The sequence below is a fragment of the Lineus longissimus genome, chromosome 1 (genome assembly GCF_910592395.1).
Source record: "Lineus longissimus chromosome 1, tnLinLong1.2, whole genome shotgun sequence".
Lineage (NCBI taxonomy): Eukaryota > Metazoa > Nemertea > Pilidiophora > Heteronemertea > Lineidae > Lineus > Lineus longissimus.
Window position 1 is genome coordinate 27275306 of NC_088308.1, and position 13401 is coordinate 27288706.

A 13401-nucleotide genomic window follows, 5' to 3' on the forward strand; every position below is an offset into this window, starting at 1 on the left:
TCAGTTTCCTCACTGTTCAGGAAATTTTGAGAATGAGCCAAATCTATGTTGGTTCTTTATTGTCGAAATTAATTGGCAACTATGCTATAGATATACGCTTTTTTCCATTCAACCGACTCGTATGAGTATCTAGCGGTCGTCATGAAGTAGATCAACGTGCCGTCATCGATAATTCGAAGGTATTGTTTCTCCTCCATGCGGATTTCTAACGTGTTGATATTAGACTTGATAAGTTTCGCGGTTACGGGTTTATTACGAACAAGTGGTCTGCTGGGCTTGCAGTGCATTCTATAACCCATCAACTGCGGCCCTGGGTAGAAGAGGAACACAAGCAGGACGTGGTGAAAACAAGCCCGGATACTCATGGAGATAATTGATGATGGCACGCGTGTGGATTCTCGCGAGGCTTCGTACCGCTGTCGTCTGCGATAATGGAACAACACGAATCCCTCTCTTGTCTGTTTATACTGATAGAAATCACCGTCAACACCGAAATGTATGCCTAATTTTGGACTGACCCATAGATATATTTCTGTACAATTTAGTTCAACTAGTAAAGGTCGGTTTTGTGGCAGTAAGATACCATCACATATTTTTGCCGTTGTCGAAATCTTACCTAAATGAGTAAACCACAAAATGAACTTTCCCATATAATTTTCCATGGACGTGTCTGTATTGTTGCCAATGTCGGATGGAAGCAAGATTCTGCCAACTATTTCTCCGCTTGATATGTCGAAAAGAGACATTTGCAGTTTTCCAGAGTGCTCACAATAAAATATCAACAATTGTTTCATGTACAACCTACCCGTTCCTACCACCTTGAAGCACCCCATTTCGTACAAATTGTATTTAAGCATCTTGGCCCGGTAGACATGGTCTGTCTTGTGTAGCTCGTAGACTAAGAGTGTCGTTTCTCGAGAGACCGAAGGAACCTTAAACACCAAGATTTTACCACCATCTTTATCATGCATCCAATGATCGCGGCGTCCGAGCTTGACGGGAGGAATGAAGGTGGCTTGCAGGGATAATCGGTACCTGTATCTGTGCCGAAAGTGTCGCTAATAAAGAGAAAGAGAACAACAACCATTGAAAGGGATTTTCACTTTCTTGCGACAAAACAATACGTCCACTTTCACGGCAGATTTGAAGCCATGGGGCGTTAAGTTGGGGTCGAAATGCCGGAGTCCACAAACTTTAAAAACACAGAACATTGGTTGGCAACTGGATATGTGTCTCCTTGCATCTTGCATATAAAAGTACGGGCACCAAATAATATGAGTTTATAGTCATTGAACATACGATGATAGTTTCAATTGTCCCCACCGCCTATATGGAAGGTTTTGAATATGGTAGTAAAGACAAGTACAATCAGATGTCTTTAGACGTTTAGTTCTAAGTTCTCCAGACAGGTGTCGTCTCTCTGCAAAGGAATGTAACATGCTGAGAAGTCCCAAGGTAATGAAGTCATTTTTGTTACCCATTTTCGATCAAAGCCAAGGAGCATTGTCTAGATGCTGGCGTTATATATTTCGATTATCAATTTTACCTTTTGAAAGACGTATTCTCCCCTTTTATACTGGAATTCATCGCGTTCCATGCAGGTCGCCTCTCTTTTACTCATTTGACAAAGATACTTATCACTGCTCTCCTTGGACAGGCTTATTGTTGTACACCCCTGACAGAGGATACAGAGAATGGTACAGCCCACGAAGGACGTGCAGTGCGCACTCCATAAATCAGTCTGCTCCGCGAAAGATTTGTCAATTATCAGTTTTTCGAAATAGATATCCGGTCTTCGCATCATACTATCTACGTGGTGAAACATAGCGGTGATTACAGAGTGAGAGGCAAATAATCTTTATTTAGAACCTCTTCGTATGCAATTCAAGGGCAATCGTCGCAACTAAGCTATCAAATGAAGACTTTTTTTTGGCAAACATATTGAGGCTATCGGACACGTAGGTGATGAGCGAGTTAAGGATTGGTCAGGACTAGACTACGATATGTACGTGTTCTCTTCACGGATCCTCATTTTGAAAGGGCGTATGGTGAATATTCGACAACACCCATCATATTTTGCCAAAGCAACACATCGTCCTAAATCGCTGAGATGACGCACACCAATATCCACTGCTCAGTCACAACCATGTGAAAATCAAAACCTGCATGCCGAATGGGACATTGAAGCAGACAGAAAAGAACCTGTCTCACCATGGCTGCGACTTCGTTTGAGTCGGAAAACAGCAAATGCAAATGTATCAAGTGTACCAAACTCCTTTTAAAGGCAGCATTGCATTTCCTTTTTGAACTCTCGCAACCAACCTTTAAATGAAGTGTCGTACAACATTCACTTCAGCAAATACGCCCTCGGAGGTTAATATTGAACATATACAGGCAAGACTTGTTTCTGTTGTACGACACTTTTAACACGTGATCAACACGTCTTCATCGTGACGGGTTGTCGTTACCGCTGTTTGTACTTCCCAAATTGTTAAGAGATTGACGGGGAAGGTTACACAAGTAGAGATACAGGTGTACTGGGCATTCTCTTGTCCTGACATGAAACTGGGATGCGTCTGCACCAGTATGAGACAGAGGACAATCCTATCTTTTGTTCGATGAAGGAATATAATACCTGCATGGCGACAGAAACCAATGACTGTCGAGTAAAATATTGCAACAGCATATTTTGTTTCCCGGACACGTTTTTCTCGTCTCACAATATCCTATTCACACTGCCTGGGCAAAGGACTCGCTCCTGCCCCTCTGAGCTTCGAGTGACGCCGGGACACTACACTGACCAGATGCACCTGTGTAACGTCTCCTACGTCATCCGATACTCTCCCAAATTCATTGGACGGTGGAGGCTAGAGCAAAGAGTTTCGTACCAGACCCTGTCCCGCACCGCCGCGGCTCGGCCTTGTGGTGAGACCAGTTTAGGCCTATTGTTTATGGACTATATACGTACTTCTGGAAGTCTGCGTTGATCATCAGTTGACCTGCGTGGACTGGCGTCCATTAGAAAGACACCCCATTAAAGGTGTGAGTGAGGGAGTTTGGAAACACCATAGTACAGAAGTGTGCTTATCAAACCGTTTCTCTGTTGCCTTGCTTCGTCATCTTGCCGGAGTCCGAAATTCCAACTTTGATGCACGCAATATGTTTTAAACTTGTCTTTTAGAGTCCTCGCTTAGTAGTCAGTGAACACCGTGCTTGTGAGCGAGGTGTTTCGATTTTTTTAGCATCACACGAACACAAAAAAGTGAAATCCAATTGATATATTGCATTGTCCTTAGACCTTGAAAACAGTGTTTGTTCGAAGGTGGCAATGGGTACTTTCAAAGGCGTATCGATCTCAATACATGTTAGTCTTTTCATTATTCTAAGCTCATTTACATTATCATTGCAGTAACAAGTTACTCAAACAATACAACTATCTACATCGAAATACTGTAAACTTATTTTTGACAGTGCTGGTATTCTGACGCCTCCCGTAATGACCGGTGTAATGTTTTTGAGTGTTTCTGTTTTTGAGTGTTTCCCCTCATTGTTTGGGAACGCTCAAAAATAGATTGACAAGTTTTTCTGTGTATCCCCCCTATTGAAAAGTCGTGGTCTCTCTAGCTGCCTATTGTGTGGAAACACTGACACATGGGGAACAACCACAGATGTTACACCGGCACTTTACCAGTCAACGTTTGGAAGATGCCCAAATAGCAAGACAAAGCCTCGAGAACATAGGGCTACACGTGTTTAGACTCGAGAGAGGGCTAAGCGCCAGGTGATCTACTCCGGGAGGTGGTTGATCAATCAACTGATGCACGACCTTCTTCATAGCAACACTCAGCAACGACATTCTGGTGGTTCAGAAGAAGTTCGAATAAAAGGTTTAGTCAATTATTCATGGAGCACAATGCGCATCATCTGGGTCCACCAAACTAACTACTGGTACATCGCGTTCCAGCATAATGCACTGTTTCAAGTACAAGGGTAGGCTGCGTTCCTTTGACACCTTTGAGATTATGTTACCCACTTGTGGTTTCATGATTTCTTCCCTGACTTTGATTTGACATAACTGACGAAGACAAGAGGGCCTCGAGATGGCATATCCCAATATCTTCGATACGCCATCCAATTCCGCGACCGGCAAATCGAGTCCAGAGACAACCGTGAGTTCCACTGCTTTAGTAAAAGGATCGTTCAACTGTGTTCTTTCAGGACCAGACTGATCTTCACTTTGTAATTGAGGTTCGTTATTTGAGTTACCAATGCGAGTGTATGTTGCACTTGATGGTTTCTTTAGCAGACAAGTCCGATCTTTGAGGTACTTAAACGTGGCGTGAGCTCTTGTGAGAATAGACAGGCTGAGCTTCGAGCTCACATCTGGTGTAGGCCTATTACTACTTCGCTCCCTAACTCTAGGTTTGTAGGTAGCCGGGATGTTTGTCAGGCAATCTGAACTGATAAGCGAACCTGCCTGAACCAGCAGGCAGAAAGTAAGGTAATAGAAATCAAGACACTCTTTTGAAGTCTCTGTCACTTTTTTACCTGTAATCCTGTCAATTTCGGCAAGAAGCGCAATGACAGGAGTTTCCTGAAACCGATTCCTCGCACCAACATCGGCGCCATGTTGCAGCAAAATGTAAACAATCTCTGGACATGGTGGCAGTGACGTCTGCTCTAGATTACCCACTGCTTGAGCATGTTCGCTTGGAATATACCTTTCCTTCCTCTCGCCCACGGCGGCGACATGCAAAGCAGTGTTGGCCAAGGATGTCATCTTCGAAATATCCGCACCTCGTTTTAACAATTCCCTGACGACATCCAAGTGTCTGTACCGGCATGCTTCGATGAGGGGGTTACTTGAATCCCATGATTCCATCTCCTTCTCAAACCAATCACTTGGTGATGAGTTGGTCTCGATATTCTGGCGCTCAGGTAGAGGTTCCGTACGAGTCACATGCTCTAGATTGGCACCTCGCTCAAGGAGCAACTTGACGAGTCCGAGATCTCCATTCCTCGTCGCAACGATCAATGGCGTGAAGCCATATTTGTCGGTGACGTCCACGTTCGCTCCTGCATCCAGAAGCAACCGAGTTATCACAGCACTCCGGACTCGTGCAGCAGCAAGGATTGGTTTCCCGTATACTTCGTCGTGGTACGTTTCCGGTGAAGTTCCCTTTTCTAATAAGATCCGCACCATATCCGGTCGGTTCTTGTCAATCGCCACCGAGAGGGCCGTTGAGGAATACTTCGTTCCTTCGTCGCGGAACAAGTCCAGAGAATGGACAGCATCAGCGTACATGTAACTCTTTACCTGAAAGATATTCCGAGTTATTCTACATACTTATGTGTAAAATTGATAGTGGTTTGATAGTCGACACTCAATGTCATCCACATGTATGCCGGGCAACAATTAGCCACGGGAGCGAGTGTGTAGGTGATGGAATCTTACCTCTTCGAGGCTTCCTGCATCTCTTGCCATTCCCAATCTGCTGACGCGATTGTCACTGGTCGAAGTCATCGCCCACAGGCCAACGTATATGTACCACTAGAAAACTCCCCAGTATTAGCAGACCCGAGATCTGCGACTGTCTTTCTTCCTGTTTTGCATCGGGCGTATAAAGAATTCAGGACTTTGGACGTCTAAAAGTTGCATTTTTGTTTTATCTATAATAATACGCTCCAGCCAATAGAGTCCCAATTTTCAAGTTTTTTCAATCGATTTTTGATATCGGAGAAAAATGGACTTCTTTATTTGGAGTGTTCTGTTTGACATCATGGAAAATACGCAGTTCTTATCAGTGTCATTCTTTATAAATAGCACAAATGCTGTATCGATCCTCATTCTGAATCAGGCCAAATTATCCCCCACCCAGAGGTATCATGATAGGGGACATCAATCTTTCATTTAACCCCTAACACAAGTACTGGCGTTAGTCAATCGAGCTCGAGGTCAATCTTACTGGTCACAATGTCAATTGTTCAATTATCGATCAGATAATACGGCATATCAGGCAGGTGTCAGAGAAGCCGGAACTGATACCCCAATGCCTCCCCCCCGAACGCCCGGTTCTACTTCAATATTCTTTTTGGTATTCATAAACTAAAGTGATTGATGAAACAAAATGAACACAATTTCTCTCAACCGCAACAATTTTATTGCAAAAGTTACGTTTATTCAGCATTCGTTCGTCTCATATAAACAATGGTATGAACAGTAGGTGAATTGAATATAAATCGAAAGAACCATCATCAATGGAAGCACATTGAGACAAAAGATGATAAATGGAATTAATAAGGACTTAAGTTGGTAGCATGGGTTGAACTAATAACAAAAAGTAATGAGTGGGTTCATCTACTGATAATTTGCTTCTCATTACTTGTCACATTTCTGAATTACACGCAGGGTAGTACGTATTCATGAAGGGGAAAACGAGAAGGAAAGTTCATTCTAGCAAGAATTGATAAAGAAACTAGGGAGCCAACGCGAAAGCTCATCTCATTGTTGGACAACCTGACATCCAGGTCCCGATGTGAAACACTGGGACGGGCGTTATTGTTGGCGTTTCGGGGTCTTAGGAAAACTCCGGTCGAATTTAAACTATATTTTTCTGTTCAAAGGCTGTATCCTTTACCCTTAACCAATCCGAGCATCATCACCTTCCAATAATCATTCGATAAATTCTTACGAATAAGTCTTAATTACTCAATAAGAAATACTAAAAGGAAGTGTTACCGTAAAAGAACACCCCAGGGCCAGAATAGAATGAACTCATTTTCTATGATGCTGTACCAACATCATTTCATCCTGGAAGAGGATTTATACAATGAAGTGGTGCAATATTGCTGTAAAGTAAACAAAAGTACGAAGAACAGCTTGAGCGTTTGCAAAGTAATTTTTGAATTACCAGTAATATGTTACGGGGAATGATTGGGCAATGGACTTCATTCGAAAGTGTAAGAAGGACCAATGATCAAGTTTGATGATCGGGCAGTGATTTCCATGAAAATGATGAGGATGGAAGTGGTAATGGTATTGATAATGGTAAAGGGAATGGTAACGGTAATGGTATGCCTAACTATGAAACAGTGACGATGATGAATGATAATGCTCACGATAGTAATAGCGCTGTGAAGAAAATGATGATAAAATGATATTGGCGTTAACGAGAATGACAAAAAGGGCTATTGAGGGTTGATGATGAAACGTTGTCATGGTAATGATAACCATAGTGGGGATAGTAGTGCTGATATAGAATCAGTTTCCCAACTTGACGAGAATGATGAAGTGTATTCAGGCAGCCTCCCAACTTACCGAGCTGGCTAACGTCAACCTGAGCCAGGGAAAATGTGTTCATATTGCAAGAAAAGTTCTTCATTATGTATAAAACTGACAGCAGAACATTGAAGGACGCCCTTGTTTCTCACACGCCCAAAATACAAGAAACCACAAAGCAACCTTGGCTTTTTCTTATTTTGACTGGACTATGGATAAATGGAAATGGAAATGAGTTACAATGAGATGAAAAAATGCATGAACGAAAGATGATGACAAGACAATGAGGAAAGCAACTATCTCAAAGTCCCCAATAGGAAACTTCTCACATCGAAGTTGCATACTTAACACGTGTTTGTCGGGCATATTTCTATTCGAAGGCGTGGTTTTTCGACTTTATAAGAGGTATATACGGCTTGTCAGTTTAACCAAATCATCAGTGCCGGGCAACACTTGCATTGTATTGGTTATATTAGCCAACGCCGAGAGCTGATAATCTGACGTTTTTATCTCGTGTAATGTAGAAACCTACTAAATCATATTCCGCAACAATCTCGAAGATGGTACATGTTCTGTGCCCCCAGAATGAAATAGTTAGCTCGGAAACGCCGAGGAGAAGCCTGGTCCTACCTACATCTTCGATACGCTCGCTATCTCGCCACCACCACGAGACCATTCAGCGTAAGACTGAAACGAGTCTAGGTAGTGAGAGTGATGCACGGTGAGTGATGATCGACGAAAATGAACAATAAACGTGCATACGAATGGACTGACTGAATATGATGGATGGATGATGAGAAATGTATGTAATGATTTTAAAAGGCGATGCAATATGAAGTTTATTACGCTCTTTTGAACCTAACCCCGCGCCAAAGGAAACTGCATTAAGGTGCAGCTGCTATGTATACCAACGAAAAGCATACAAAAATAGTCTTAAAGGAGACCATAGGCAGAATTAGAGTATCTGATTAGGGTCTCCAGGTCACCAACATGTACAGAAACTGGTTCAACTGTGTTTTGACTTTGTGATCAAAACCTTTGTGGTAAAAGCAAGAATAGTTCTTATGCACTGTGAGGTAGTATACGTCCACCTAGCTCCTGCCTATAGCCTCACTTTAAAAGAGAAACAATACAAGATGATTAGCATATGAAGCAGTAAGCCTAATTCAATAATACTAAGTAACGGAATTGATAGTTTACAGCAATCAAATGACCACAAGGTTACCAATAGTGAAAAAATGAAAGGATCTATTAATTACTATTTCAATCTACTCATCCTAATCTTTCAATATTGTTCACTTGTATCTACAGTTTATGTACAGAAGCAAATGAGGATTGAGCTTTTCAACATTTCCGCCCCACATTTGAAAATACGCCATGGATGCCAGCTCGATCGGGCAAATCGTCCAGCCGGTATTCCATGGGCGACAAAAAAGACTGGAAAGTTCGAAACTCTATAAGTGGTGTGAGCGAAAAAAAATCGAAGGACAATGTTAAAGACAGTAAGGTATAAACGTCACCTTTTAGAAGCACCAACCCTGATCCAGATATCGGGCTAATCCGGGTCAAAGAGCGGATGATATCCCAGACTTATTATGAGCAACTTCAATATCAATACAAGGCAAACTGAGTTGTGCTTCTTGAAATGAATGAGAACACAAGTGGCGGCATCAGTGTTGAAAGGCTCGCCACAAAATGCTTCGAAGTTTTTACCTGAATAGAAAAATGTTTCCAATTGAGAATTCTCTTCCTCGTATGATTCGTTAAAAAAATGCCAAAACGGCTTGTGAAATCAGCTTATACACCGCAGACTACGAATCCATTAGCAACTCTTATTTTGAATTACATGTATAATCGATTAAAGGGATTTTTTACTTCCAAAAGGTAAAGATGATGATAATTTTCTCGCCCCATTTGTTGCTGCATAACCGCTTTCGGGGACCTGCATTTCGGGCTTTATTGCATGTCCAGGAAAGCAGGAAAGTACGCCCGATGTCGATGAGAATCCAAATATTCCACGCCCAACACCATAGGAAAGGTAACCAGATGGTAGAATGGACTTCTACATGTTTTCCGCGGTGTAGCTGGCTCCTTTTGAAAATGGAGTTTACCGACTAGACGAACGAAACTTTTCATCCATTCTGAGCATTAACAAAAAAGTAGAGACAATGTCTCCAAACATTGTAAGACGTACTTTTTTCAGTCTTTCTCCTCGATTTCGGAGGCACTGACAGCAGTACGGAAATATAGGATAGTTTCTCACAAGTCATTTTAGTAGTGTGTCTGGTTACATGGAGTCGTCTGCCTGGAAACAGACATTGAGCAGTCTTCTTCAAGATGATGGAACTGATCTGTACGGCGCCCATCACCCTCTTCCACATATGAAAAACAAATGTCTGTTCCTAAGTATATGCTCTTGCATCCCATTCAGGATTTTCCGAAGGGAAAGTTTAGGGAGCATTCCTGTCGTACCACATGTACAAAGTATCCAATCAAAGATATCTAATTTGGCGTTATCGGCGTGCCTAACAGAAATGGGCCAATCAGGAGACAATATTTTGGGGGTTCGTCGCTGTGTAACGTTTTGGGTCGTTCCGAAGAAACTACAGGAGATTTCATTGTGCGAGTTAAGTCTCGGGCTATTAAAGACGATTCACACCCGCGTGTCATAAGTTATGTGCTAAAATGTTCAGAAAATGTTTGATGCTTTGATCATCCAAAATGGTTTCACGGCACCGTTTTTTGCTGATGTGTGTTGTTGATAGCACTAGCAGCAACCTCTGGAATAGACGCACTGCGGAGGAAGGTCATGGGACGCCATTATAGAAAAATGACAAAGTGACAAACTCTACAATCAAATGACATGAACTATACAAACGAACATGCATGACATGTTGAGTCTAATGTAACTATATCATTGTAGGGATTCGGACAGTGTCGGCAAGGCACTGTCCACTATGGTTACACATAGGGCTACAAAAACACTGCTTTCTCTATTTATTCAGGACACCTACACCAATATCAACCGACTAACGGATGTGTCCAAGTTATCATCTAGAAATAACTAAAAGCAAATCCACGTCGAGTACCACAAAACAGAAGTTTTCGCTGTTGAATCTGCCCGAGTTTTCAAATTTGTTACTGTCGTGTGCTAGCGCTGTGGTAACCATAGTGGACAGTGCCTTGCTGATATTGTCCGAATCCCCACAGTGTATATCTAAAGTAGAGTATGTGGCGGGGTTATGTACATATGGTATCATATAATACAGTTTCAGCAGTCATTGCATTCACGCGTAGTCATATGCTTGCCACACATTATAAGTGCGCATGCTGAAAGAATGGTTTAAAATCACATGCACTATCGAATGAAACATTCGCCATAATTAACTTCCATGTCACTTTAACCTGGTAATTTAATCTATCGACCTTTTGAAAGCTACGACATGGGCTGTATAGCCGTTATCTACTAAAGGCACTATCTTCGCCACAGAAGAAAAGTAAAAGGCTTCGGCTGAACTACTGCTTGAATCATTTGGCTACTATATGTATCCTCTGTAACCCCCAGAGACATTTCTCATCTTACACCAAAATATGAATAGGTTGGCAACCATCAGACCGGCGCATCCGACTCAAAACCAATGCGACAACCAAGTGGTCCTGAAGTCACCACGATTTCTGCATTTCGCACTGAATTTCAAATGGAACGCTACCTTCCTAAGAAAAAGCCGAAAGCAATAAAAATATCATGATTGGCGGAGCAGAACTGAAGCCCTCTGATGGGGCAATGCAACAGAAGGTTTCACTAAAATGTCCAAAATGCATCCAGTTCAACAAGAATCGGACGAAGGATGTTTTATCTCATACAAACCTCCTATATAAACCTTATAATGCGTTGTCAAGGATGAGGATGTGTAATCCAGAATTTTTAACATTGAATCTTTTCGATATCAATGATACTGCATTTCTAACTAAAGATAATCGGTTTCTATTCAGACAACTTCAGACAGCATTCGATGTTTGTCCAACACGTATCAAAGTGTTATCCCCATAAAGCTGAAAGATCGTATTAGTTTCAATTGATATTTACGCTAGTTTACTGCATAATGTGATGAAAGAAAATGAACGAGGCATGATCACAATATTCCTTGGCTGTAACACGTGACCAAAGTATCATATCCGTATTTTCGGTCTTGAGATGCTTTGAACGGCTCACAACAAGCAAGATGAGAGCATGACCAGCGCATCACACGCGGCCACTCGGGAATAATAAGCCACACTGAAGACTATGATGATCCTTTTCTTTTGTTTCTAATCAGCTGTGCAATCTGGCCAAATTTGGCTAGCCTCCAGTGATCCCCATGGGCAATATTGGGAACCACTGAGAGAGCATCCAAATTTTATCACTTTCATTAAGTCTGTTGTTTCACTTGAGTTGTCCACTGCGCGAATTACTCAGGATCTAAAACAATGATGAATCTAGCTCAGCTACGACGATCACCGAACTGGGAGAAGAAACCCTCCGGATGTTGCTTGGATCACAAAATATGAGTAGGCAGAGGTTCGTTGAAGACTCCTCTTTAGTAGAAGCGAACCTAATAGCAGTAAGTATCCTTTCTGGACTGGCGTCGTTGCATTCTGAAACAAAAGTGGCTTCCGCGATCTAGCCATGCACATAAATCCTCAGACAGAACAGAGTCAATTAAACATTTCCATGTACCAAAAATAAAGGAGACCGCTTATTATGAAAGTTCCCGAATCACAAAATGCATATCAACCTCATCCACATGCACTCCCATTCAATTTTTGTACATTTTTATATGTCGGATTTATCGAAAATGTACATATAATGAAATTCTTTTCACTGGAGCTGTTTTACTGAGCAGCTCAACAACCTCCACGAAAGGCCTTGCTGTTTAGTAGAACTATCAGTAAAATTCATACTGCCTAGCTGAACCTCATGCGAAATGCCTACTAAGAGCTACTAGAATTTCTTCGTTCATTCCTCAGCGCACGAGGAGCTGAGCATCAATGGTCAGCTGGTCTGAATCAAGAGTTATTCATTACATTTCATTTGAATTCTTAATAAGTGCAGCTGAACCTCATCTATCCAACTACAGAGCGTCCTACCAGTAATATTATGATTTTGTGGTTAAAACTACCTGAGCGAGCACTATTTTCTTTAAACACCAGTTAATAAAGTGGAATTATAAGAGGAATCCACGTGCTTTGAAACACATTCCAATGAAGTGACATTTGCATATATATAACGTATTACAATGGTATGTATTTTATGGTATATCATGTTAATTGAGGAGAGCACGTGTTTTCAGGTCTCAGAATATAGGTGACGTGATATAAGGATTGATGACGGAATTCCTGCACTTTAGCCACTGCAGTATATTATACTCCACGTTCTCTGTTTAATTTCAAGAACATCCCTGGTAGGTAAACAATGTGAATATTTGAGAAGATGTCACAGGATGTTTCAAAAAGGGTTTTCTGACCTTTTACTATGACCATCTAGTTTCATAATACTGTCTCCTTTTCCAGAGAAAAACTATCGTCTTTTATACCCATATATAAATTGCCTTTGTGTCTTTTGGTGAGCTTTTTTGACCCGAGAGGATCCTCACTCGAGTCCCTGGATGATGCGGCCGTATTTTTCAAGCTATTGCTCCTCTGAATCAAAAGGTCATCGGACTGTTCACCCTTCCACGCTGGCATAGACGATGGCGGCTTCTTAGGCGAAGTATGCATTTTTTGTTTTTTATTATAAACAGAATCTGGAACAATATCAATATCTACAGACGGTTCTGATACTATAACGTCGGCCGACCTTCTCCCCCCATCAGTGTCTGGAAGCCGGGCCCGTAGCCAGCTATCCGGTGGCTCGGGCAAGGGTAGAGGGTCGGTTAAAGGGTACGGAGGTATGCTAGTCTCTCCGCCAACATTGAAACCTGGTTCTGGAGGTTTGCCCCTCTTATCTTTACTTTTGGAGTCTTGTTCTGACCACGTTATCGCTGGCGGTTCTACTCCATGATCGCTGCAAGAGAAAGGAGAACATTTTAGTTATTCTTAGTTATGCATTACTTGGAGGTATCCCTAGGAACGAGACATGTTAA

General features: G+C 42.0%; 2 protein-coding genes across 6 annotated transcripts in view; both read right to left on the reverse strand.

Annotated features, from left to right (window-relative positions):
- Positions 1-3883: 3883 nt before the first annotated feature.
- LOC135482607 (ankyrin-3-like) lies at positions 3884-5594 on the reverse strand. The gene is made up of 2 exons (XM_064762796.1): positions 5456-5594; positions 3884-5317 (listed from the first exon to the last, which is right to left on the reverse strand). The coding sequence occupies exons 1-2, from the start codon at positions 5522-5524 to the stop codon at positions 3902-3904; spliced, it is 1485 nt and encodes a 494-aa protein (XP_064618866.1). The 5' UTR covers positions 5525-5594; the 3' UTR covers positions 3884-3901.
- A 544-nt stretch (positions 5595-6138) lies between these two features.
- Positions 6139-13401, reverse strand: part of LOC135495238 (glutamate receptor ionotropic, NMDA 2B-like) — a 59351-nt gene continuing 52088 nt past the window's right edge. For all 5 annotated transcript variants that reach the window (XM_064783706.1, XM_064783725.1, XM_064783700.1 and 2 more), the window contains one exon: positions 6139-13322. In XM_064783706.1, coding sequence (XP_064639776.1) covers positions 12806-13322 — 517 coding nt within the window. In that variant the 3' untranslated portion in view covers positions 6139-12805. The remainder of the gene's footprint in view (positions 13323-13401) is intronic.

Coding starts and splice junctions, on each gene's coding strand:
- LOC135482607 (XM_064762796.1), bottom strand. CDS start 5,524: ATGACTTCGACCAGTGACAATCGCGTCAGCAGATTGGGAATGGCAAGA. Junction 5,318..5,455: donor ATGCAGGAAGCCTCGAAGAG/GTAAGATTCCAT, acceptor AATATCTTTCAG/GTAAAGAGTTACATGTACGC.